This window comes from Nannospalax galili, unplaced genomic scaffold (assembly GCF_000622305.1).
Source record: "Nannospalax galili isolate Female #2095 unplaced genomic scaffold, S.galili_v1.0 scaffold205, whole genome shotgun sequence".
In the NCBI taxonomy this organism is placed as follows: domain Eukaryota; kingdom Metazoa; phylum Chordata; class Mammalia; order Rodentia; family Spalacidae; genus Nannospalax; species Nannospalax galili.
The window spans coordinates 887026-913763 of record NW_008353921.1 but is presented as its reverse complement, the minus strand read 5'-3'; the positions used below and the strand labels follow the sequence as shown (position 1 = coordinate 913763).

Genomic DNA, 26738 nt, shown 5'->3' with positions numbered 1-26738 from the left:
TGCTTGCCAGGTATTGTACTGTGCAGTTAATATGCACAATCCCTTTGAATTCCCTCAACACTGACTCTTCCTGTATGGAAGAAAATGGATGTAGAAACTGAGGCTTAGGAAAATCTATTCTTTGGACAAGGACACAGAGCCTGTGGTGGGTTGACTAGCGAGTCAAGCCCCATTTTATCAAGACCTAAACTCTCAGCATCTTTCAGCTTGCAGAAACTGCCATCTCATGAGTTATGAACAGAGCTTCTGAAATACTTCAGCCAACATTTTAGCCAGGACTAAAATGAAACTAATACTTTACATCCATGATTTTCTGTTTTGCTATCATTCATGGGGAAGCAAAGTTTAAAAACTATTAACCCTGTCCACAAGTGGCTACTTATTAATTCACTGAATGTCCTTGCTCACATTAACCACATTTTAAGTATTTAATTCAGTATGGCAAGTGGCTACCATACTCCATGGTAAAAACGTAGAACCATTCTGTCATTGTACAAAGTTTTATTGCACAGTGTTCGGGCTAGAGCTGTCTTAACCTAGACCAGTACCTTTTTATTTAGAGTTCACTCAAGCTCTAAATAAGCTCTCTTTAGAACTTTATCTGGCTCTGGATAAGTCTGTGTGCCCTTGCCTTGTCCAATAGTATAACCATTAGTCACCAGTGTCTGGTAGGCCCTGGAAATATGACTAGTTTGAGTGGAAATACTCTAGAAGTATAAAATAGACATTGGATTTCAAAGCCTTTCTATAAATAAAGAATACAACATAGATCAGTAGTAGTTTTTCCCAAGTATATATTGAAACACTACTTCAGATATGTCCAGTTAAATAAAATGTACTGTTGAAATTAATTATGCATGTTCATTTTTTAAACCTTACTTGACATTGCTGTAAGAACATTTTAAATTGCATACATGGCTTGCATTGTATCTCCACTACACAGTCTGCCACGGATCCTATCACTCTTCTTTGTGGCTCCAGAGCTCAATCCCTTTCTGTCTCTTTCTCTAGATCTTTGCTGTCCAATAAGTACTCACACACCACATGTGTGCAAGTGTGTGTGTACCTATTTATGTATACACGTGTGCATATAGCGGCTGGGAATCGGCATCAGGTGTCTTCCTCTATCACTTCCCACCTTATGCTTTGAGCCCACCTCTGTCACTGAACCTGGAGCTCACCAATTTGACTAGACTGGCTGGCCAGCAAGCCCCAGTCATCTCCACCTCCCCAGTACAGGGATTAAAATACATGCCACCTTGCCTGGATCTTTTACATGGATTCTGGGGGATCAAACCTAGGACCTCATGCTTGTGCAGCAAGCATTTTACTGAGTGGGCCATCTCCCCCAGTTCCCACATACGGGCATTTCAAGAATAATTAATTAAAACTAAACAAAATTAAAAACAGTTCTTCTGTCACATTAACCACAGTTCACATGCTCGGTAGCCACATAGAGTTAACGGCTGCAGTATTTTCAAGGCACAGATGGAGACTCTTTCTATTGTCACAGAATGTTCTATCAGGCAACATAGATTGTACATAGAGATGGCAAGAGCCACAACGGTGAATTGTGAAGGATGAAGCGGGTTTCCATGGCTCCCAACCCTGCAGCACATCATCCTTCAGTCTCCTAGGTTCCTGTCCCTTCCTCTTTGTTAGAATTGTTTATGTACAACTTATCTTCTTTTTCTTCTCACTTCCTCCAAGGGCTTTGGTGAGCTTATCTCTACTGCAACACACCTTCCTCCCCCTGCCTGTGTGCATACAGTAGCTAACATGGTGCTCTGTACAAGACAGGAGCCTAGGAAAGCATTTGTGAACTAGTTCAAGTGGCAGTTCCTATCAAGTGATGGGAATTATGTAGTGGGAGCTGCCAGGAAACCTAGGGGGCTGGAAGCAGAAGAATAAAAAAAGAGAGAGGGGACTAAAGGGAGGGAATGTGTCAGAAGAAGGACGAGGAGTTAGCAGAGAGAAAGAAGAGTGGAAATCAGAGAGATGGTGATAGGCCCCAGATCCCATAGGTGTCACCCAAATCCCTGAACCCATCCCACATGTTCCATGCAGACCTTGACAAGAGTTCCTGCACGGCAATTCACAGGCTTAGGCAGAAGCTACATAAAAAGTACAAAAGAAATCCAAAATATTATTACCTGATAAGTAAACATACAAGACCTCGGAGTGGAAAGCAAGACAACTAAAGGTCTGATGAGGAGGAAAAATGAAAAATGTCCTCTCCCTGGGCCAGCTGGTTTGAGTTACGTTTTATGAGCAGCTTGTGAATTCCAGCGCCCTTGTTGAATTAGCAGCAGAATCGCACATTAGTTTTAAGGCTCCCTCTCGAATAGGAACATCATAACGTTTTTTAATTGGGGCTGATAAAAACGTAGCATTACTTGTAGGTTCCTGAGAGAAGTGAGTTGTGAAATTGGGTTTTCATTAAACCTAATGATGGAAAATTAAGTATAGTGCGTCTGGTGAAATGGGGTGTGATAAAAGGCATCACTTCTGCATTATCGGAGGTTAATAAGGGAACAGGTGAGCTTAAGATACATTGGAAAAGGGAGTCCAACTAGTTGAATTAATAAACCTTGAAAATCCCTTGGTTCCAAGTCTTTGTAGTGTCATTAGCACCGGCATTGACATTATTACAAATGTTACAGCAATACGAGTTGTTAAATTTCAAAGGCGTCTATTTCCCATTCCAGTGTTGGTTTTGCTGACACCAAGTTTACAGTCTGTCTAGCAATGTGTTTAGGGGGAAATATCCATATTGATAGCTGTTTTGGTTTGGAAACATTTGGCATCTCACAAAAAATTTGCCAGGTGCCCACTCCTAGGAAGCCTGCCTCTCTACCAGACAGCTAGTCTCCCATGGAGCCTGTGACCCAGGTTCTTTGGAAGAGTTAGGGGCAGGATGTGTGTGTCTCTGTGATGTCTGTGTGACTTTGTTTCAATGGGAAACACAGGATTCTAGGCATTGGCTCTAATGTAACCTCTCCTAGGAGTCATGAAATGTGGCATCTAGAAATTCACACTCAAATTTCCCTTCTCCATCTCGAGTCTCATCACACCATCACATGAGTCATGCACTGGAAGGGGCCCTCCAATCCCTGACAGCCAGGACACCTACAGGAAAGTGTGAGTATTTAAAGAAAGGGATTCTTCTGCAAAGCCTTCCACAGCTTCATACTGGTTTCAGGAGTCCTCCCGTTCACCGCCCTTCTGGCTCTGCCTCCCTTACTCTCTGTAGTGTTGCCCCACAGCTTTCCTATCAGCCTCTACTCCTACCTAAACGCACTTTCACCTCTAGGATGTGAACTTTTTGCTTCAGGTGGCTCTTACCTATTTTCCATTTCAGACCATCAAGTTTCAAGAGTAGACTATATTTATTTTCACATTGCCTCTGCCCAGAAAAGTCCTTGGCGTAGAAGGGGTTCTCGTAATTCTAACTCATGATTACAAGGGTATGACAAAGTAGGGATACAATCCCAATATGTGCCAGGCATTACATTAATACCAGTAAAGGAGTATCAACTTATTACCTAATATCTCAGGAGAAAAAGTAAGCAGTGGTTTTTTTTTCTAAGTGCAACCAAGAAGGTTTTGCTAGCACCTCACATAGGTGTAAATTTGTATCCTCAAGATCCTTCTGTTGTGTGATTGGGCTGATCCCAAAAGGCCAACTCTACCTTGGTTATGTTTACTCACTACATTGAAGTAGGACATATTGAAACCACGCTTCACACAGCGATCTCACCTAATTAGGTATGATGCAATCAGTGTCTCAAACTCAGGTCAATCAAATTCATAGCTCATCCTCCCATGGAGGAGGTAACAGGTGGGGTCAAGCAGAAAGACAGCAATGTGAGAAATGTATCCCTGACTCTGCTCATGACACAGGTAAAACCATGGGGGTGGGCAAGACTCTCACTGGCCCAGAACCAAGGATCTCACTGGATGCTAAACTAGACTTTGAATACTCAAAGCCAAAGAAGGTAAGGCAAGCAAGGTCATCCTACAGGTCAGATGTTCCCCTCCAGTATCCTGTCCGTTGTGAGGAATAGCTTTGGTGTTGGCACTTAGGGGTAGAGTCTGCTTCCCCATAGCGTCTGATGAATTATTTGTGACAGGAAAGGCAAACAAACCCAGGGGATATAGGTTTTGAAAAGACAAGCCTCTCAGGGAAAGAGCAAGGCACAGGCTTTCGGGATGTCTGCATGTGTGCCCCAGTGTCTGAAAACATCTGGGTAAGACACATGGCTGCCACATCTGGCAGTTCTTATCTCTTGCATAGTTCAAACTGAATGACCCTAGGGCAGAGACTGTCAGAGTATTTGAAAGGAAGTGGGTGTGGCAAGCCTAGATGGTTCTGGGGATGATCAGTTGTTTCCAGAGTGACCAAACCAACAGAAGGTCCTAAAGTAGCTGAGTTGACCAAAATGGGGGCTTAAGTCCTGTTTCTTTTCTGTTTGTTTCAGACAGGGAGGGTCTCCTGTAACCCAGACTGGCCTGGAACTTGCTATGTAGTCAAGGATGACCTTGAACTTCTGATCCTCTTGCCTCCACCTTCTGGGTGCTGGGATAGCAATCCTGTGCCAGGTATAATGTGGTGCTGGGGTTCAAACCCAGGACTTGTGCGTGGTAAACACACATTCTGCCAACTGGGGTATGTCCTTGGTCCCACATCAAGGGAATAAATGTAGGATTCAAACATGGGAGCAATGCCTGGTGAACTGTAGGGAAAAGTTCAGGAAAATCTGCAGGTTGGGTTCAGGGACACTTCAGGGTCCACGGTAGCAAGGGGAAAAATAAATGATAGGAAGAAAGGCCACTGTTGCTAGAGCGAGCAACTGGAGCTCCTGCTACCTGTTGGGAGTCCAAGATTAGCTCTGGTTCCTGTCAACTCAGAGGAAACAAACTAGTAGAGAAATTCCCTTACAGGCATGCAGGCAATGGCCCAGAAGCAGAGTAGTGGTTTTGAGTCACCTGAGACTGTCCTCACCCGCACACAAGCAGCGGAGACCATATCTAGACTGCTTCTTAAACAGGAGGGTGATGGAAGAGTTAGTCTTTCTGCTTCTTACTGGTTCTGGGATTGGCTGGTATTGACCAAAGCATTCAACAAATGCCTGGGGAGAGGCAAGGGATGGTAACTAAGCTGCCACGTTGCCTTCACACATCAGTAATGAGCCCTTGAAGTGAACCAAGGATTATTGTATGCATTGGGTGGTTATTTCACAATTTCACTCTCTCCACACAGACAAGCAGTTTCTCCAGTCTTTGCTTGATCAGTAGAATACCCAGTTACTTCCTTCTGCCCTCCTCAGGCCACACTGAGGGATGGCAAGGCAAAGAACCAAGTTCCCAAAGTGATAGTTTCACCTTCTTCTTTGCTTTGAAGCAGATGGCAGCCGCGGGGAGCTGTCCCAGCCCACCCTCACCATCCAGACTCACCCCTACCGGACTTTCGAACCTGTGGAGATGAGCTATCCCCGGGACCAATTCCAGCCTGCCATCCGGGTGGCAGACCTGCTTCAGCACATCACCCAGATGAAGAGAGGCCAGGGCTACGGGTTCAAGGAAGAATACGAGGTAAGAGACCAGCCTGTGGGAGGATTCCCCAGCAGCTCACAGGCACCTTTGGCTGGCTAAAACCTTGCTGCTGCACGTGTAATCACTGACCATGAATGACAGCAGTGCCTGGGGTATGGGGGACATACCCCATTGGACCCACTGAGTCAGAGCTTACATTTTAACCAGAACCTAGACCTTAAATTTGACAAGCATCATGCTCCAACATATCTACACTTTGGAGGTACACGTTCCTTTAGTGGGAAGATAAAATGGCTCAAGCCTTCTTCCCACATGCTGCAGAAGAGCCAGCTCGCCTTCCCTGCCAAGGTTTCTGGTTTGCCTGCTTCTTCCTGCTCACCTCTTGCCCCGTGTTCATGCTTCTGTGCTGTTCTCCCTGAGCTCCACCAAGGCAATTCAGTCCTGTGACTGCTTCCCCTCTCTCCATGTTCCTCCTCCCACTCCTGCATTGAGCATCCCTTTCCATCCCTTTCTCTCATACCCAAAGCATCTTTAGCACAAAAGATATGTGTGCCTCCAGTAGCTATTGCAGCAACTCGGTGAATAAGGAAGATTGTAGCAAAGTGTGGCAAGTGCCTGAACTCTATATTGTTGTTCATAGAAGTTCCTAACCACCCACATTGCTGGCAAGTCCTCCTCAGAGTCTAGTTTCCTGACAGGTCTCTATCCTCTCCCCTGTCCAAAGTTCTCTTTAGTATCATCAAGCACCAACCCCAGCATCCAGGAAATGATTCCCATATTCAATTTGCTCTGTTATGCAGAACAATTTAGCCTTTTGCTTTCTTCTAACTCCTTTTGTTTCAAATCTTAACCGCCAAACCTCACCTTTTCTAAATAAAAAATACAATAAAATGAGAGAGAAACTTACATTAAGATGTTTTCCTGGACCAAAGATCAGCTAACCTCCTGCAAAGGAATTTTGAAACTTTCTTGGCCCAGATAGAGTCCAGCTGCAAGCAACTTTCTTCATTTTTTCTTTCCTTTCCTGCTCCTCCTTCCTTCCTCAAGTTTCTCTTCAGTGTTATCTTCTGTGTACAATGTTCTAAGTGATGGGCACGGGGCTCCCTCCTGCCTGCCTGCCTTAACTCTGCCCTTCCTTCCTTCGTTCCTTTGTTCCTCTCTTCTTTTTCTTTCCCTCTCTCTTTCCTTCTTCCTTTCACGTGCAGCAGTGCCCCAGATATGTCGTTCAGCTCCACTATATGCAGTGACGTCTCATGGGCTCATAGTCCACACAATTAGAATTCTTGATAACTAACTCAGTCAGGCTAAGTGTATCTCTAAGACTATAACCCTAGAAAGCACCTACAAAGTAATAGTTCTGAAGTCATGGGAGGACACGAAATCATGTTAAACTTGGGGTCCAGATAGCTGGGTTCCAATGCCATAAAGTGTGTGATCTTAGCATATCATTTTTCTGAGTTTTGAAATTCTTTTTGAGTTGAAGAGTGTAGATAAGATGGTTTCTAAGGACCTGTATGGTCCTAAAGCTTTACCAGAGTATAAAACATGGTAGCAAGAGACAAATTTGACACATTTATGAGAACGAAAATGTTTATGCCAATGGATGTAATTATCAGCTAGGGAAAACCAGCAGTTAATTTCAAATATAGTCTAAGTAAAATAACATTTTTTGTATACCGAGTCTGTTATAGGAAGCAGTTAGGTTCATAAAGCCTCAACTTCTACTTCTTTTTTAAAAAGTTAGAATACAAGAGCTGGGCATGGTGGTGCACATCTTTAATCCCAGCATTTCTCTGTGAGTTCAAGGCCAGCCTGGTCTACACAGTGAGTTCCAGGACAGCTGGGGCTACAGGGAGACCCTGTCTCAAAAAAGACAAAAAAAAAAAAATACAAATTGATAAGGGAAGATGGATTTGTTTACAATTTTGCCAAACCAGGGAGAGAAAGAATCTTATTTTAGCCTTTTCTATTGCATTAATACAATTTTATAGAAAAGATGAAATAAAAGTCGGGAGATATGCATATGTTAATTTAAATTGCCAGAACTGTATGAAACCTATTCTTGAGAGGCAAGTTCCTCCTCTGGTTGGCAAGAGCGCCTCATCCTTCCACTTCCCCTACCATGGAAGAATTGTTAATTCCTGGAGAAATTTTCCTGTAGAACTGTAATTCACCAGAGTCTATTGTTACAATAATGTGGTCACAGAAAGGAGGGCTACAAGTGTCTCTCTTTAGACTCTCTCCTTTCCTGCCATGCCAGGACAATTACAAGGCCACAAATTTTAGAAAAATATTGGAATAAAAGTTACAGGAAATTAGTTCATAACCTCCCACCTGTGGGCTTTATTTCCTAAAGGGATGAATAGTCCCAAACCCTTGGAGGTGGTCCTTTGTGTGTATTGATGCACGTGGATAAAGATGTATTTGTTGAGTAAATATCCTGGGGAAAGTATGTTTGTAAAGACACATTCAATATCATAATACTTTGATAAGCATAAATAGAATCAAGGGAGGTGTGTACTTTACTGGAAAGGTGTATAAATGTTCAAAGGCTGAGAAACATCTGTGCTAAGTACTTGACATGGAAAATTCAATAACAGAAATACGAATCCAATTGACCGTTTTGGGACATTTCTTTCCAGACTATTTATTTTATAGCATCCATCTTCGTGTGTTTGGTTACATTTAAAATTTCCTCTTTATTGCCAGGCGTGATGGCACATGCCTTTAATCCCAGCACTCGGAAGGCAGAGGCAGGCAGATCTCTGTGAGTTCAAGGCCAGCCTGGTCTACATAGTGAGTTCCAGGATAGCTGGGGCTACAGGGAAACCCTGTCTCAAAAAGACCAAAACAAAAAATTTCTTTATACTTGTTGGCATCTTCCAAACGTTCTAACGTTCTCAGCCTTTGAACATTTATACACCTTTCCAGTAAAGTACACACCTCTCTTTTACTGCAAATCAAACAATGTGTCTTATTCTACCATTTGGACCTCCACCAGGAATCTCTCTGATGAGGCCAGCCTTGCCCTCAATTAGTTCAAATTATTTTAATCAGCTAGCTGGAATTCCTAGGTTATAGTTAACAACATTTTGTGATTAACCAGAGGTTAATTATAAAACATTGTTGTCTGAAATACACTAGTTTCCACAATGTGTAAGTCCGCATTTACAGAATATGACTGTTTTTATTTGACCATAAAGGTTCCTATGAATCTAGAATCTTCATCTTGAACATGAACTCCAGATCTCCTTGAAAACTCAGTGTATACCTAAGACTCCCCAGAGTTCCAGTCCTCACAAGCCTACTGTGTTCCCCTCACCTGTCACTACCCTATTCTGCTCTGTGTTTGTTTTCATGCCAATGTGTGGGCTTGACAAGCTGACATCTAAGGGACCCGCCTTAGCTTTAGCAAGCTGTGCCCTCTAAAATTCAGTTTAACTGCTCAGTCACTCACCAATTAGTTCAGTAAATATTGACTGAGTAGTTACTATTGCCAAGGACTATTCTAGGTATTTAGGATACAGCAGTGAGGGAAAGCAAAGGTTCATGCCCTCCTGATGCTTGTATTTTGTCAAAGAAGTAGAAAACAGAGGCTTGAAATAAATAAACTGCTGCTGTGTAACAAAGTACCTTAAATATGAGCAACATAAAACAATGTGTTTATTGAAGTTATTGGTTCTATGGATTAGGAATATGAACAGTGAACAAGAGGTACAATCAGTCCCTTCTCCGTGGTGCTATGGTCTTGACTGGGAAGGCTCTAAAGCTGGGAGCTGAAATCATCCATATTGTCTTTATTAGCGTGTCTAATGACTGATGCAGACAGTACCTGAGGTCTCATTGGAGATTTCCCATGAGAATATCTACAAGCATCCCCTGAGTGGCTTGGGACTCCTTATAGTATGGTAATTTCAAAATAGTTGGACTTTTTACATGGTAGCCCAGCGCTCCAACAGTGAACCTACTAGCTAACAAGGTAAAAACTGCATCACTTTTATGACCTAGACTTTGATATCACATTGCATTGGGTATAAGCACGGAAAAGCAGTCCTCCTTCTGTGAGGAAGGGGATTAGATTCCATTTCTTCATGAGAAGGAATATTTCTCAGATTCTAGATACAGATACAGAACAGCAGATACCAGAATATATAATCTTAGGATGATAGAGTCTGCCATATTTACCTTAAAAAAGAAAAAGTAGAGCAAGGAAGGGAGATGGTAGATTCCAGGGCTGGGACATTAAAGAGGAGCCAACGTTAGTTAAGGCAAAAGGATAGGGAGTTCCATATCAGGGGAATGATGTACCCAGCATGTACAAACTTTAGGAGTAGAGGGAACAAGTGGTAAGCTTAAAGTGATCAGATTGATGAAAGATTATCATCCATTATAAGGACATCAAGTTTTACTCCAAGTAAGACAGAAAGTCGTTGCAGAACTTTGATGATTGTAGGTGCTAATGATCTAATTTTATGTTGAAAGACTTATTCTAACTACTGTGGTGAGAACAAAACATGAAGACGCAAGGAGAAGTAATGTGGTAACCTAGGTAGAGACACTGGTGCAGTAACCTAGGTAGAGACACTGGTGCAGTAACCTGGGTAGAGACACTGGTGCAGTAACCTGGGTAGAGACACTGGTGACTCTGGATCAGGCCCAGCAGAGGAGACAGACATGGTTGAGTTCTGAATATATTGTAAAGATAGAGCCAACAAGATTTCCTCCTATGTGGTGTATAAGTAAAAGAGAAAATCACGGATGATTCTGAAGCTCTTGCCTGAACCACTGGAAAGACGAAGTTGCCAGCAACAGTGATAGGAAGGTACAGGTAGATCACATTTGGAGCAACCAGGAGTTCAATTGAATTGAGTTTGCAATGTCTATCAGATATCTTAGTTGAGACTACAAGAGTCAGACATATGATTTTGAACTTGAGAAAGAAGCCCAGTTTGCAGAGTCATTGGGAGTCACTGGCATCTTAATCATAGTAAAGGCCTAATATCGAATGAGGTCACCAAGCATGTCAAGAGAGACAAGGCTGAGCTTTTAGGAATTCCAACTTTAGGAAGATATGGAGTGCTTTCTGTGGGATATGCACTAGACTAGGCTGTAAGAATTGAGGAAATGCAGTAAGCACGATCCTGACTTACTGGAGAACATAGAATGTATGATTAGAGATAGGCATAAATACAGTCATTTAAATTTCAGGACAAAATGCCGCAATAGAGGTGCACCAAAAATTATAGAATCTCATGAGGGTAAGCCTCTCCTAAAAGTAGGTATGTTAGTGACTTTCTGGAAGACACTATCCTCAGTCAGAGCTAGAGAAATAAGAATAATAAGGGAAAACATGGAAGGGTGCTCTGAGCAGAGAACATTAAGCTATGTCATGGGAGTGTATTCAGTGGTTGAGTTAGAGCAACTACAAGTAGTTTGATATACGAAATATGAGAGTGGGCACTTAGAGGGAGATAGGGCTGGAATTGTTGGGCTGGTGGCACTGCATGTCCAACAGTGGCAGTATTTGACATGCTAAGGAAGTTTTATTTTTTTCCCAGGGTCTTTTCAGACTATAAAGAGAGCAAGACTTTTCAAAGTTGATTTGTACTTTAAATCTTGTATCAGAGCAGAGATATCAGAGGCAAGTAAGTAGCCAGGACAATAATTCTTAGGCAAGATGGGGCTGCATGAACCCGGAGTCTGGGCCCAAGGCCCAGACAAGCCCACACACACTCTCTACTTTGTAAAGCCATAAAATCAGCTTGTTCCCTTTTGCATGGATTGATCACTATGCCTATTCCTTGACCCTCAAATCCGCCCATGATAGAACACAACCACATTCAATCAAGGGTAATGACATGATCTTGAACTACAGTCTTTCCTCCTCCCCATCCTCCTTTCCCCAGCCCAAATGAACCTATCTTCTACAATTACAAACCAACACCACCAACAAAAACTCCTCAGCGTGCCAGCAAATATGAACAGACGTCAACTAGAGAGCAGGGTTGTCTCTGTGCCCTGCAACCATGCTGCACAGAAGGGCAGGTTTAGGGAAGATGAGGGAGAACAGGAAGAGGTGACTTTGTGATGCAGAGAAAGAAGGAAAGCATGTTAATCCCAGTCCAATCCAGACAGCCTGCCACTGTAATGAATGGAATGAGCCCAGTAGGGCGACCAGAAGGTGTCTGGTTATTACAGCTCCATTAAGACTATTTAAGGCAACAAGGAACAGCTGTGAGGAATATGATGCAATCTAATGAAGAGCAAACATTTGTTCATTTTCCAGCTCTGGGCGGACGCGCCATGTGCACAGCTTTTAAGGGGAGAGGCCATCTTGCTTAGTCATCTGTGGGTGATGTCAGGCAAGCAGCCTCCTAATGGGGCACAGCCATGGAGATGAAAGCTTCCTGAGCAGGGACAGAGCATACCCCTCAGCTGGTAACAGACTCATAGAGCATCCTGTCCCGTGAGGGACTCTGGTTCAATTCCTTAATTTGTAGATGAAAGTGGTTCTGGAGACAGGCATGAGGAACTAGTGGCAGATGCCCAAGTCATAAATGGGAAAATTATGGCCATTCTTCCTCTCTGCGAATTCGTAATGGCTCAAATGGAAAAGCTGGGCTCCACCTGCTCATCTCACTCTCCCTGCTGGATTAAAATTGGAAGAAAACAGGCCAGGACCAGGAAGTGGCCAAAAGGCATTGAACCTGGAGAAGAGCTCAGGTGGGAGACGCTGCAAATTCAGTCCTCTCAACCTATTTTTATCCACTTATAATGGTGTTAGGGACACAACCAACAGCACTCACTTATGTTCAGTACAGAAACTGTCCCAAGTGAATGAGTGATTCTCAGTTAAGTCCATAGGAAACTAACTCCTGGAACTAAGAGTTAAGATCTGGTTCTTCACCAGATCCCAGGATTCTGAGTGGCCTTGGCAAAACCCTTCCTCCAGTGAATCCTAGTTTCATCTGTAAAATGTTGGACTATTTAGTTAGCATGGGTTTTTAAGTCTGATAGTATATGCCCTTTTCTAATCATCTTATTAGAAACACTGAGTATCAATGACGTGCTTTACACTGCTTTAGGTATGGGAGATACTTAATAGAGGAAAAACAAAGATTCTCTGTTAAGGAAGCTCGTGACTTCACCACAGAAGGGAACTCCAGAGCTTAGCTCTCAGTTCACATGCTTTGGAGGCACATGAGTGAGGGAAGATCAGGCAAAAGACAGATGGTTGTTATTAGAGTTGTCGTTTCTTTTGGCTTTTTGTTACTTATTGCCAAGATAAATCAGAAGTGACACAAAAGATGTGGCACTGGGCTGAGGCAAAGCAGAAGACTGAGGAAGACAGAGGTACCAAGTTTTAGAAATATATAAGAGCTAGAAGGCTGAAGCTTTCAAAGGAAAACAAAGATTTTTGCCGAAGAAAAGCAAAATTAAAATGAAATCAAAGCTGGGCATGGTGGCATTTACCTTTAATCCCAGCACTCAGGGGGCAGAGGCAGGCAGATCTCTATGAGATCGAGGCTAGCCTGGTCTACATAGCAAGTTCCAGGCCAGCTGGGGCTATAGAGAGACCCTGTCTCAAAAAGACCAAAGAGATGGCTCAGCGGTTCAGAACACTGGTTGTTCTTGCAGAAGACCCAGGTTCAAATCCCAGCACCCACATGGCAGCTAACAGCTGTCCATAACTCCAGTTCCAGGGGATCCGATGGCCTCTTCTGTCCTCCGCAGACATTGCACTTACCTACATGCAGGCAATACATTCATACACATAAAATAATTTTTTTTTAAAAAGACCAGCTCCTTATTTTTATTTTTAATTACATGTATTTGTGAGTCTATGTATGGGTTTGTGCACGTTACTACAGTACCTGTGAGGCCAGAAGAATTGTCAGATTCCCTAGAACTAGAGCTATAGGCATTGGATCCTCTGGATCTGGATCTGGATCTGGACTTGGATCCTCTGGAAAAGCAGTAGGCACTAACCACTAAGCCATCTCTCCAGCCCCATAACAGAATTAGAAAGGTCATACTCATGACCTCCAACCATCCATTCCTCCTAACACTAAAGACTTCAATTTTAGGGAAAAGTTGTTGGTCCAGAAACAGCTCCCTAAACATTCATGCATAGCATGTAGACTGGAGACTGTGCAGATTGTGGACTTGGTGACAGGGAGAGTCCCCAAGACCACAGCTCAGAGCTGGGTGGGATGAGGGCTTTCCAGTGCATTTCCCCACTGAGCTTGAAAACAAGGACAGTCTAACTCTAGATACTCTAACTTTGAGTATCTAGAAAATAACATGTAAATATGAAATAATTCTTTGATTTATAAAGTACTGGTAAAAAGTTTAAGTGATTAACAATAGTTTCCAAAACGCAAATCAAAACCACAAAGAGCTATTAACTCACCCCAGTTAGAATGGCAGTATTCAAGAAGGCTATAAAAAATGGTCATGGAGGATGTAGAAGAAGGAGAACCCTTTGTTTTTCAATGTATATTTTTTATTGGTTTTTGTGATTTCATACACTACATCTTAATCCTATTCAGACCACCTCTCCTGTCTGTACCTCTATAGCCTGCCCATAGGATTTTATACATTCTGTCATATATTTTAAAGCCTATTGAATCACATTTGTGTGCCCAGATGTCTCTAGGCATGAGTTCATCCACTGGAGTCTGTTCAGCCTATTTAGCATCACTCCCTTATCAACTCTCCCTCATGCTTCAGTGATCAGTTAACAATAGTTCCTCAGCTAAGGCTGAAACTCCCTGCCTATTTCCCTAGTTCTCTGCTGCTGTTTATCTGATTGAGCTCGCATGGGTCTTGTGCATGCTCTCACCATTGCTGTAAGTTCACATGAGCAAGTTCCAAGGTGGTGCATGACCAGACAGGGAACTTTTAAATATTGTTGGTGTGAATGTAAGTTAGTTAGAGTCATTATGGAAAATAGTGTGAAGGTTCTTTTAAAAACTAGAAATGGAGCCACCATGTGACAGAACTATACCACTCCTAAGTATTTATCAAAGGAATTTAAATCAGTATGTTAAGAAGACATCTACACTTGGATCCTTATTATAGGATTGTTCACAGTAGCCAAGATATGGAATCAACCTAGGTGTCCATTGACAGATGAATGGATAAAGAACATGTATGTTTACTCATTCAAATCTTACTCACCCATAAAAATGAAACTGACATTTCCAGCAACATGGAGGGACTGGAGAACAGTATGTTGAATGAGATTAAGTCAGGCACGGAAAGACAAACACAAATGTTCTAACTTAAATGTGGAAACTAAAAAGTTGACTTCAAAGAGGTAGAGCAGTGGTCACTGGAAACTGTGAAGGGTTTGGAGGAGAAAGGGCTAGAGAAAAAGTGATTCAAGGGTACAGGGCAGAGGGTACAGTTGGATAAGAACTTAAGAAAGATCTGTAGTACTGTGACTGATGATAACTGACAATAGTAATTGTATACTTCAGAACAGTTACTAGAGATTTGGAATATTCCCAACACAAAGAAATGACATATGCCTGAAGTGACAGATAGGCCAATTACCTGGTCTGCTTCTTCTGCATTGTATATGAGACATCAGACGGCACCCCATAGATATACACAATTAGTATTGTCAGATGAATATAAGAATATATTTTGGCTTGGGCATGGTGGTACACACCTTTGATCCCAGCAGAGGCAGGGGCAGGTAGATCTCTGCAAGTTCAAGGCCAGTCTAGTCTATATAGTTTTATATAGTGAGTTCCAGGCCAGTTGGGGCTACAGGTATATATATATATGAAAGAATAGCTCCACCTAGGAAAAGACAATATTTCTTTTTGTATTATTTTTATTTTATGTGTATGCATGTATTGCCTGCATACATGTCATGCAATGCCCTCAGAGGTCAGAAGATGCTGTCGGATCCCCTGGGACTGGAGTTACAGACAGTTGTTAACTGCCATGTGGGTGCTGGGATTAGAACCTGGGTCTTCCTGCAAGAACAACCAGTGTTCTTAACCTCTGAGCCATCTCTCCAGCCCCCAAAGACAATATTTCTTAAAAAAAAGAAACCAGCACAGAAACCCCCTCACCTCCATGGGCATTCTCAAGATGTGCAGAGCATCCACCTTTACCTTTGAGGCTGGGAATTCCTTAGGTATTTGCCGTATGCATCTATCTGCCTTGCTGCCTAAAATAGTGGTTCCCAAGCTTGATATGTATCAGAAGCAGGTAGACAGTTAATAAAGAGCTCTGAGGCATAGGGTCATTGATGCCAGACAGCTCGAGCCTTTGTATTTTACCAAAGTCTTTAGGAAATCTGCATACCTACCAGAGTTTGAGAACTACTGACTTAAAAACTGTCATTTGAAAGAAATCTTAGGTTTTTTTAAAACTCTGTGTGTGTGAGTATGTGTATGTGTGTGTGTGTGTGTGTGTTTATGTATGTATTTCTAGGTTTACATATTTATGCACTTGCATGCATACAAATGGAGGCCAGGGGTCAACCTCAGATGCCTTTCCTCAGGACACCCTTCCACTTTTTTTTTTGAGACAGGGTTTCTCACTGGCCTGGAACTCACTGGTTCTGCTATCCTCGCTCCAGCAAGCCCCCAGAGATCAATTTGTCTTTGTCTCCCCAGCTTGTGCCACCACGCCCAGCTTTTATTACATGGATTCTGAGGCTCAGACTTAGGTCTTCATGCCTATACCGCCAGCACTCTAGCAAGTGAGCTATCTCCCTGGCCCTTTCTTCTCTTGGCTTTTAGAGATAGGATCTCACTGTGTAATGCAGGCAAGCCTAGAATTCTGGACCCTTCTTGCCTCATTCTTCTGAGTACTGGGATGGCAGGTATGTGCCATCTTACCTGGCTGTACCTGGGCCTTTTAAAGGATGCTTTATGACTCTACACACAGACACACACTCAACTATTCTGCCTTGATCCAAACTCTGTCACAGACAAATACTCCTATCTTGCTGTGATCTGATTTTCTACTTAGCTTCACCAGTAGAACTCATAAATTACCGTCTATTTAGTGACATGGTATGCAATAATATTTGCTCTCCTGATGCCACTCTGAGTAGACGTCATTAGTCATCCTCTCCTGCCTTCTCCATCCACATTTATAACCGCTAAGGTATGCGCTTTTTGAGACAGAATGTAGTATTTGTTGAAACTTGTACCAATGCCATCACTAATACAGCATCTCCATGTGAAATAACAAAAGGTGTACCGCCTCAAGATACTTAACTGTCACCTTCAGGAAAATGTTGCTCATAACGCAAATATACATAAACCTACACTCTCTGCCGTCTGCACAATACTTCTTTCGACCTAGTGCTCTTCTAGTGTTCCTAGCCCACACAGAGGTCCATGGTAGCCCTTTATCTACTCTGCACCCCACCCAGCAAATGCGAGTATTAAATGAGGCGTCCATTGAGACTAGACCTTAGAGTCCCAAAGGATCATGAAGCTCTCCACTACTTAATTTTATGTCTTACTGAAACTTGGAATAAATAGCTCACCCCAGCTTCCTAGATTGTTCCTAAATTTAAAGCCGAAAGGCCTGCATCTCAGAAGTTCCTCTTATCTGAGACAAACCAGGACAGATGTTGCCAAAAGTCTTCATCTTACTCTCATGACAATAACTTGGATGGTCAGATGACCACTAATTGTCACAAAACTCTATGGAGCATGTTTATTTATATTCTTATATGAAATATTTTATTTTTTCATTTTAAGCATATACCATGCTATTAGTGTTAGCAAATGCACAGGCTTGTGTAAGTACCAGTACTGTCAGGATACTTAAGGGGGAAAGTGACAGAAATGCTCTCCCTGCAATCCCTATGTAGTTGTATCCTTCCTTTCCTCTCACCTGAAGGGTGTATTACTGTCTCAACATTCAGAAAAATGCATTTCAACTTGGATGGCAAAATGACTTGCAGTAAAACTGTTCAAGCACTGTAGTCTGCCTGCCTTTCTGCAAGGCCTACCTTCCCCTGATTCACATGTGTAGTTTAAAAAAGGTGTGTCCTGACAAGAAAAGTGAATGACAAGTCCACGTAAAATGGTTTCTCCCTGATGAGGACTCTCTGGAAGTTTCCACAGCAAGAGCAAGGAGAAATCCTGGTGGCCTGGACTGCTCATGGAGGAGGCAGGCCCTCAGCTGTGCCCTGAAGCATCAGCCAGGAACTGGCTGATCAGCAATTCTGGGGCCTGGTTTTGCTTCACCCTGGGGCATTTCATATCCAGTTATCTCTTGGGATACAGTCAAACCAAGGAGAATGAAGAAAGGTATCATGGGTGACAGAAGCTGCTAGGTTAGTATGGCTGCAGGTAAATGAAGTGGACTGGCACACCTCAGCATGGAAATGGAGGTGAGCTGCTCTTAGAAACCGTGTTCTGAGGTCTCAGTAGATAGAGCATGACTCCAAAAGGCTTAGGTCCAAAGAAGAATTAAAAGCTTTAGAAAGGCTCCTCTTCACTAGTAGGACCAATCCAAATGATAGAAGGAACCAGCCATACAAACATTCGGGATGATTCTCAGTTCTAGCATAAAATTAAAGTACTAAGTAGGGAAAGGGAGACAGATTGTCCAAATCTGTCAACATAACACTTGAGTCAACACAGCAGGGCCTGAGAAGCTATGATCTGTGATCATGTGATCTGAGCCTCCTGCTGGCTCTATGACTGCGTTGATGAGTTACAGCCACAGGAAGAATGTGTCTAGGGCAGGCACCAGTGATCATTTTATCCTAAAATCTGAGGCCTATCAAGAAAGATGAAGGGAGGGCTCCAGCGACGTGCTCTTTAACATGGTGTGACACTGGCCCAGCTTCCTCTTAAAAAACTTCCAAAGCATTCCTGTTGACTTCAACCAAAACTCTCATTCTGACTGGTCTGCAGGACCTTCATTGTGCCATGCCTATGTGTCACCAAGCCTCCGTATAATGTATCCCTCTGTCTCTCTTGTTCTTTCAGTACTGGAAAGTTCTAGAACACAACAGCTCATTCCATCCCCGGGCCTCTGCATTTGCTCTTCCCTCAGACTGGAGCTGGCTGGCTTTTGATCATCATTTAGTTTCAGACCAACTGAGAGAGAGAGAGAGAGAGAGAGAGAGAGAGAGAGAGAGAGAGAGAGAGAGAGAGAGAGGAGAGAGAGAGAGGAGAGAGAGTAACTAGCACACACAAAGTTGAGCAAGTTAAGACTATTGCATACCTCAGGTATTGCATGAGCAAACATTTATTCATTCCAGTTAGGGCACTGACAACAGATCAAAGAAATGATCCCAAGTCTAGCTTAGTGAATGAGTGAGTTTATTGAGATTACTTATGGGAGCATGGATGATTCAAAAGCATCTGCATCAGCAAAAACCCCGCCCTAGAGTGGGTGATGAGTCACCAAAACTGCATCTTGGAGTTCCTTATAGGACTTGTAGGCAGCTTGGCTGGTTGGAGAATCTCCTCTCTCCAGCAGTTATTAATGCTTATACAATTTTGGGAAGGGGTCTTGTGATTCTTAAAATTTTCAGAACCTTCCTAAGACTTATTTGTTGTTTACTTCCGGAGTCTTAAGGAGCTCTCTCCAGTACTGAATCTTTCTATTTGAGGAAATTGCTATACAACATGGGGGGGTGTGTGGTGGGCATCTCTGGAAGAGATCAAAAAGGACTCTCAAAATATGGGCTGTAGGGGCTGGAAAGGAGCTCTCTCCAGTACTGAATCTTTCTATTTGAGGAAATTGCTATACAACTTGGGGGGGTGTGGTGGGCATCTCTGGAAGAGATCAGAAAGGACTCTCAAAATATGGGCTGTAGGGGCTGGAGCAATGTCTCAGTGGTTAAGAGCACTGGGTACTCTTGCAGTAGGCCCAGGCTTGGTTCCTAGCACCCACATGTCAGCTAACAACCATCCATAACTCCAGTTCCAGGGTATCCAGTGCCCTCCTCTGGCCTCCGATGACATTGCATGACATGGGTGCACTTACATACATGCAGAAAATACACTCGCACCCATAAAATAACAAATGATTATTTTATGTGGGCTGTGGGGCTGGAGAAATGGCTCAGTGGTTGAGAGCACTCTGACTGCTCTTGCAGAGCATCTGGGTTTGGTTCTCAGCACCCACCATATTAACAATTCCACCCCTAACTCCAGTTCCAGGGAAATCACACATTCTCTTTCTGCACTGCACAGCATGTACACATGCAGGCAAAACACTCAAACATTAAATAAATAGATGATTTTTTTAATGTGGGCTGTGGTCAGTGATGTTAGAGTTTAAGGAAACTCTAGACTCGAGTCTAGAAGAGATGGAATTGGACAGCTTGATGAATCTTAACTGTGAGCAGAGTACAGTTGGCCAACGGGCAACATCCTGTCTGCTGTCCCTCCTGTCAGCTGGGACAGAGAGATGTTCCATCCCTTTCTTTTTGGTCATGAACAGTGTTCGCATTGTCTGTGTTCAGATGTGACAGCAGAATGGTCTTGCATTCATCCCCTTCCATCGTGACTTCAGGGCAACCCTGTCTTAGGTGGTTTTCTGTGAAATCTTTTGTGTTGCAGGAGTAGCGGGCCAGTTTGCCAGTATCAAGGGCTGCTTGTCTCCTTCTCAGATGTTACATTTCCGAAGGATCCTGCCCCAAGCCCCTTCTCTGAGTTGTTCCTTGTCACTCGTCCTGTCTACTCAAGGACTCTGCTCATTGCTTTCAAAGCACTCTTTGCAAACAGCAGTCACCTGTTTGTTTTCGTGTCGTCTGCCCTTTCGCACAGTGGAAACCATTCATGAGACTGTGTCTATCACACCCACCACTATCATCTCTAGAACCCACCATTGCACCTCAGATGACTGCCGTGGAAGGAAGTGTTAGGAGGAAGGAAGAGCAGTCCTGAACGAGTCATTTCCTGCCACTGGACCTCATTTTGCGAGGCTATCAAATAAAGTAATATTTTTCTCAGAAGACCTGAGATCTGACTTTTGAGGACTCTGAATACCAGGGCTCAGCTCTCCAGGGACAAGAACATCCCCAAACATGACATGACTGCCATCAGGATGGGGCACTAGGGAAGAGTGCTAAACATTTCAGAGGGGGGATGTAAAAATAGAGCTCCACATTTTAGGGAGAAAAGGCCCAGAAAAGAAAAATGGAAATTGTTAACAAAGGAGCATAAGGAGATGGCAATTTTGGCTTCAAAAGAATGTGATTAGCTCCTAATGACTGCCACCATTCCCTGGTCAATCTACTGTAACTAGCCACTAATGTAAAAATAATGCCCCTGGCTCCTTCGCTTTGAAGTCAGAGATGATGACTTTCATGCTCTTACCCCCTCAGATTTGTTTCCTTGGAGAGATTATCCCCTATTAGATTGCAGCTCCTAAGAAGGGGAAACAGATGGGTGATCAAAGTCTGCCAATTAAGAGGTCATTACGACCTCCTCCTGGGTGGCTCTGTAAGGCAGCACCTTGTCTGCATTTGTCAACGTCATCATAGCCCTCCCCCATCTCCTTTGGCCCCACTGTGAAGGAACTGAGGCTCTGGAGCTCTAGCAGGTGCCTGTATGTTTTCCCAGGGAGAGGTACCTTTCAATCATCACAACCCTTGTGTCGGGTGTAGGATTACCTAGGATATGCTGGGCTTGTCCCAGTGGCCATGGCTTTGATGTTGAAGTCTTTAAGGACTCTAGGAGTGGCAAGATGGGCCTTCATCAGGTCTCTGCAATGTTACAGTACAGAGGGTTCATGCTTATTCTGTGGGGCTTAGAGAGGCAGGCCAAGGGAAAGCACGGGGTCAAAGTAAAGAGAAAACCATTCAGAAATGCTGCTCAGAAGATAGGTAGAAAGCTTTGTAGGACAGTGAGCCATCTGATACTAAGGGTGTTCAAGTGATAGATGCTGTGGGTTAGCTGATTAGCCACCAGAAGACCACTGTGGACAAGATAGTTTTCAAGTTCACAGACATTTCTGCAGTTCCAAGATCTTTGCCTTCTAAAGGCATAGAAGCCATGTCATATATTAGTCATTCCAGTATAGACCCCAGCAGTGGGCCCTGGAGATGGCATCATAACAAAGATGGTATCCTTTCTCAGAGGAAGACCATGGCCAAGTTGGAAGATCAATCTTTAGGTTATTACATGCAGCCATGTTCGTGTAATAATAGAGGTAACTGATTCTAGCTGAGGGTGCCAAAAAGAAGGGTGAACAGAGAACGTAGCACACAGGAGATGTTTGGATTTGGTTTTGAATGATATACAGAGATTTATCAGGAAGATCCAAGTGGGGGAGACTTTCAGATAGAAAGACTTTACCTCAGAAATCTGGAAAACCTTGTCAATGGTTTATCAGAATACGGGCAAGAAGTATGTATGAAAGAGCATTTTGGGTGAAGTCATAAAGGACCAGTTGTTAAAGATTTTGGAATTTATTCCTATGCTAAAAAGGATAACTGGTGCTGCTCACATTTTAGAAAGATCTCTCTGATTTCAGTGGAGGATGGATTGAAGGGAACAAAACCAGAGCCACAGAACCCAAAGGTGGGGGGAGCCTCATGAGAGAGTGTTTCACCAGGTCAGTTCACCATTTGCAAGAGTCATGGCTACAGAGTAGAACCCTGTGGGCGCTTTCACTGCCCATACCCATGTCCTACCACAGAGAGTGACCTGTCTAGTCTGGAGCAAGACCTTAGCTTTAGGATTTGTAAAGTCTCCTCAAGCAATTTTAGCATGCAGCCATAAAAAGACCTTAAGCTAACTGTAATCCAAATTCTGACACATAGCAGGTACTAAACACTTTTCCTCCTAAGGGATTAGTATGGAAATATTGGAAGTATTCTGTGCAACTATTTGGGGCTGGGCAGTTCCCTTTTGTTATAGAGACTTTCAGGTAGAAAGTCTACTTCCAAAATATTGGTCCAAACATCATGAAATCCAAAGACCTATGACACACAGCAATAGACCTGGCATGCTGACTGAGAGAGGTGGGGCTGTCGGGTCAGAAGACAGGATGAAAGGTAAGTTAGGTGCAGGAGCAAATAGCATCTGTTGTCCAGAGATCACCTAAGCCAAGGGCAAGATGACTATAGAGATACTTGGTACCCAGGTACCCAGAGTCCTGTGCCTGCTTTGCTTCCCCCCCCCCAGCAAGCCCTTCTACAAAAGACCCACCCAGGCTGGCAGAGCACATGCAAGACTAGAAGCAGTAAAGGTGGACCATGCATGAACACTGGCCCTTTCACACACAGTGGTCCTGCCTGTCTCTACGGCATGGTCTGCCGAGTGGATGAATTTCTGGCCGCTTTGATGACAGCTTCTTCTTGCTTAGGATAGACCTAGTGAGAAATAGGTATGCAAAGCCAAGGCTAGTGTGTTAAGATGAAGATCTTCACCTTAGCTGTGCCTATTGGAAGTTGTAAATTCAGTGTCATAAGTAATGCAAGGGCCATGGGCAAGGTATTCAAACTGTTCCCCTGGGAGAAGGATAGAGAAAGTCATCAAAATATGGCCTGTCCTGCCTGCTGCTACAGGTTTCCTAAAGCTATTGGGACCTCTTTAAACATCCATTTCTCCTCTCCATAATGGGGCTGATGGTCTGTCCCCTGTGCTCTAGACCACTTGGCTCATAGATCTTATAAACCATCCCACACAGTTGTTTACTTGCCTGTCACTACTGTGGTTGCCTTTTTCTTAAACTGACTGATGACTCCTGTCTCCTCCCTCCCCCTTAAGCTCTGGATGTCTGTATTGAACTTCTTACTCCGTATCTCAGCTTAGATGTCTTATAAACTTGGGTACCATTAATACGACTATCATTTTCACTAACATATTAAAAAGTACACAGTACAGGGCTGGAGAGATGGCTCAGCGGTTAAGAACAATGGTTGCTCTTGCAGAAGACCCAGGTTCGAATCCTAGCACCCACATGGCAGCTAACAACTGTCCATAACTCCAGTTCTAGGGGATCCAATGGCCTCTTATGTCCTCCGCAGGCATTATACGACACGGGTGCACTTACTTACATTCAGGTAATATACTCATACACATAAAATAAAAATAATAAATAAAATGTATATTTTTTAAAAAGTATACAGTACCTAGCAGTAGGCAGTCTTTTAAGAGCGTTATATGGCCAAAACGTAGTACTTAATTCCTGCCCCCTCCATCCTGTTTCTCCCTCAGATTTCTCCATTTCAATAAATGACATTTCTCTGGCTCTTCAAACCATTGACCTAGGACTGACCTTTATTCCTCTTTTGTACAGATTCCCTGTTACAGCAGATGATGTGTTACTGCCCTGAACATGTCCACACTACTTCCATGGTCCCCATGCATACCCCCACCTGATGGCGTCCTTCTGTAAGCACCTATGGTTTCTCTCAAGAGAAAAAAATATACACTCTGCCTAAAGAGCACGGCAAAGGTGCTAGGGTTTTACAAAACTTGTCCTCCAACAGTAGTAGATGGGCAACAGGGGATAAGCAGGCACCACCCTCCCACCTTCATCCTCACCTCTGGTGCAAAAACTCTGAGCTTGAAATGTGCCCATGTGTTAAGTCCCAGCTATACACAGTGGTACTGTGGTAATCTTCCATATATCCTCTTCATTCGCTTGATTGTCTCAAGGCCCCCATTCTCCTATCCATACTCCTTGATTGTCTCCCAAACCAACTACTTGGACTGAAATCCTTATTTCTGGGTCTGCTTCTGCAGCAACAGCCTAAGCCAAATACAGTTCTACAAAATAACCATTGTTCTTGTGTCTGCTTTCACCGTCTGCTCCACGGGTCCATGCGACCATCATCTCTTGCCTGTATGATTGGATTAAGTCCTACCTAATTGCCTCACTTCTTCCCTGGTCTTCCTAGAGCACACGTTTGTATACCAGGTGAGGTGATGTGACCTCCCTGCTCAGAATGCTTCAAGGGTTTCCCACCACATGTAGAATACTACTCTTTGTCTTAACCAGAAGCTGCAATGCTTTGGATCATCTGGATTCTCACATCCTCTCTAAAGGCTCCCATCTTTAGCCCCACCCCTACCCCCACCACCGCATCACCTTCATCTTTGAATGTGGTCATTTGGTTACTCTCTGACCATTGCCCCTGCTATTCTTTTTACCTGAAAATCACTTTCCACTTTCCTGGGTGTGACTGACTCATTCATCCCATGAAGAAATGAACTTTAAATATGACTCTCTCACAGAAAATGCCCTAAACCATTATCTGAAACGGGTATCATCCCTCATCACCATTTATTATTCTGTTTTACTTTCTTCATCATTTTTTAGTACCTAAAATTATATTTACTTCATTATTTCTAACATGTCTCAGTCTATTAGATACTCAAAAGTTCTTGACTCCAAGGATCTAGACCAGTGCCCCAGATATATTAGGGAATCAATGAGTATCTGTCGAGTATATGAATAAATGAATGAATGACTTCCCTACTGGGCCAGACTGTAAGTTCATGACACAGAAAAGACATAACAATGTGTGAGTCAATGATAAGCAAGCAAATCCATGGAAGGCCCCTGCAGGACACACATCTCTTTATATTGAGTGTCCTATCACAGTGAGTTCTCATTCCCTGCTGTTGGTCCATCTAACTTGGGTAGAGTTTCCATCTCAGACTATTAAACACTCTGTCTTTGCTTTGTAGGCCTTACCAGAGGGGCAGACAGCTTCGTGGGACACAGCCAAGGAAGATGAAAACCGCAATAAGAATCGATACGGGAACATCATATCCTGTAGGTGTCCTTCTGAGAGGTCCCGCGTAAATAGACTTTTGAGAAATGGGGGAGAAAGAAGTTGTCTTTCCCTGGAATATGTTATCAAATAATCCTTTTTCCCAGATTTAAGTCAGTAAACTACTGTAGTGATCCCAATAAGGGATGGTGAGACCCTAACACAGTCAGTAACAAACTAATAGGTGACTTGTACGTGATATTTATTTGGGGGAGGTAAGGAAAGAAGATAGGGACTTCCACAAAGCTGGCTACCACTCACGGGTAACACAATTATTGTCTCTTCCAGATGATGGTAAGGATAGCCTTCAAGACATACACATATAGAGAAAGCAAAGTTACTCCCAGAAAAAAAGCTGAGTAGGTATTCCAATAAGTTTCCCACAGCATCCTTCATGCGAAGTGAAGACCACCTAGACCTCTTGACATCTTGCCCACTGTGTAGGGAATATTTCTCGGTCAGCACTCAGGATAACCAAATTTAGGCAAAGAAATAGGAAAGGAGGAGATCCTAAAGGATAAATTATTTCTAGTACAATTCAGAGTCTTTTTGTTTTAACTGTCTAGACATTGCCTAAGAAAAACTTGGAGAAAGAAAGAATATGATACGGACAGACTTTGGAGGAAGAAAGAGGCAGAAGTTTTCGCTTAGCTGTTTCCTGTGCTGATTTAGGAATGGGCTCTGAATAGTGGAACTAATCAGAAAACATTTATAATTTCTCTCTCAGAAGATAGCATGCAGACAGCAAGATTTCTTGCAAGTGAAGTGGCGGAAAGAGAAATTCCAATAGTCAGCAAACATGTATTAAGACATGATGTGCAGAGCTCCTCTGAGCACTTCCTGTGCTGGGCACTGGGTGCTGCAATTCTTGTTTTGGGACAGGTGGCTTCTTGCTACAATTCATCCCCACCATCATCTGCTTCAGCGCAGTGCCTAATATGTCCTAAAATGTCTGGTCACTTATCCATTGTCCCTGTCAGGTCGATCAAATTGTAGGCAATCATCCCAAATCTTAGTCTGTGTGAATACTGCACAGATGTGAAAAAATAAATGTCTAGTCTAGCTCATGGAAAGAAGCCCAACTCATTGAGCTCAAGGGTCAGACGCCAAGATGTGTGAGAGATACTAGGAAGCAGAAGAGACTTCCCCAGCCTCCCATAACCTATCCATGCCTGCGCCATCTCCAACTCTCCCCTGGACCTTGCTCAGCCTCTTGCTGACTGTTCTATATCCAACTGGCCCAGACCATGCTACCTGATCCCTGACAGGAGTAATAAAACTCTTTTGAGACATGGCTTAGATAATGTTTTCTTATTTAAAGCCTTTCAAATAGTTCCCTTCACTCTTGAATTCTCCATTTTGCAAGTCCCTTTCCAGCCCGTTCATACCAAGCCCATTCCATTGTGGTCTCTTCAGGAAGCCACATTAGCTAGCTGGTGTTCTC

General features: G+C 43.3%; 1 protein-coding gene across 6 annotated transcripts in view; it reads left to right on the top strand.

The window, feature by feature from the left end:
- The window catches only part of Ptprt (protein tyrosine phosphatase receptor type T), a 1217152-nt gene that overhangs the window by 1115444 nt on the left and 74970 nt on the right, over positions 1–26738 (top strand). For 4 of the 6 annotated variants that reach the window (XM_029554985.1, XM_029554981.1, XM_029554982.1 and 1 more), the window contains 2 exons: positions 5405–5595; positions 25209–25296. In XM_029554985.1, coding sequence (XP_029410845.1) covers positions 5405–5595; positions 25209–25296 — 279 coding nt within the window. The remainder of the gene's footprint in view (positions 1–5404; positions 5596–25208; positions 25297–26738) is intronic. The other 2 variants (XM_029554983.1, XM_029554986.1) reach the window with 1 other exon arrangement.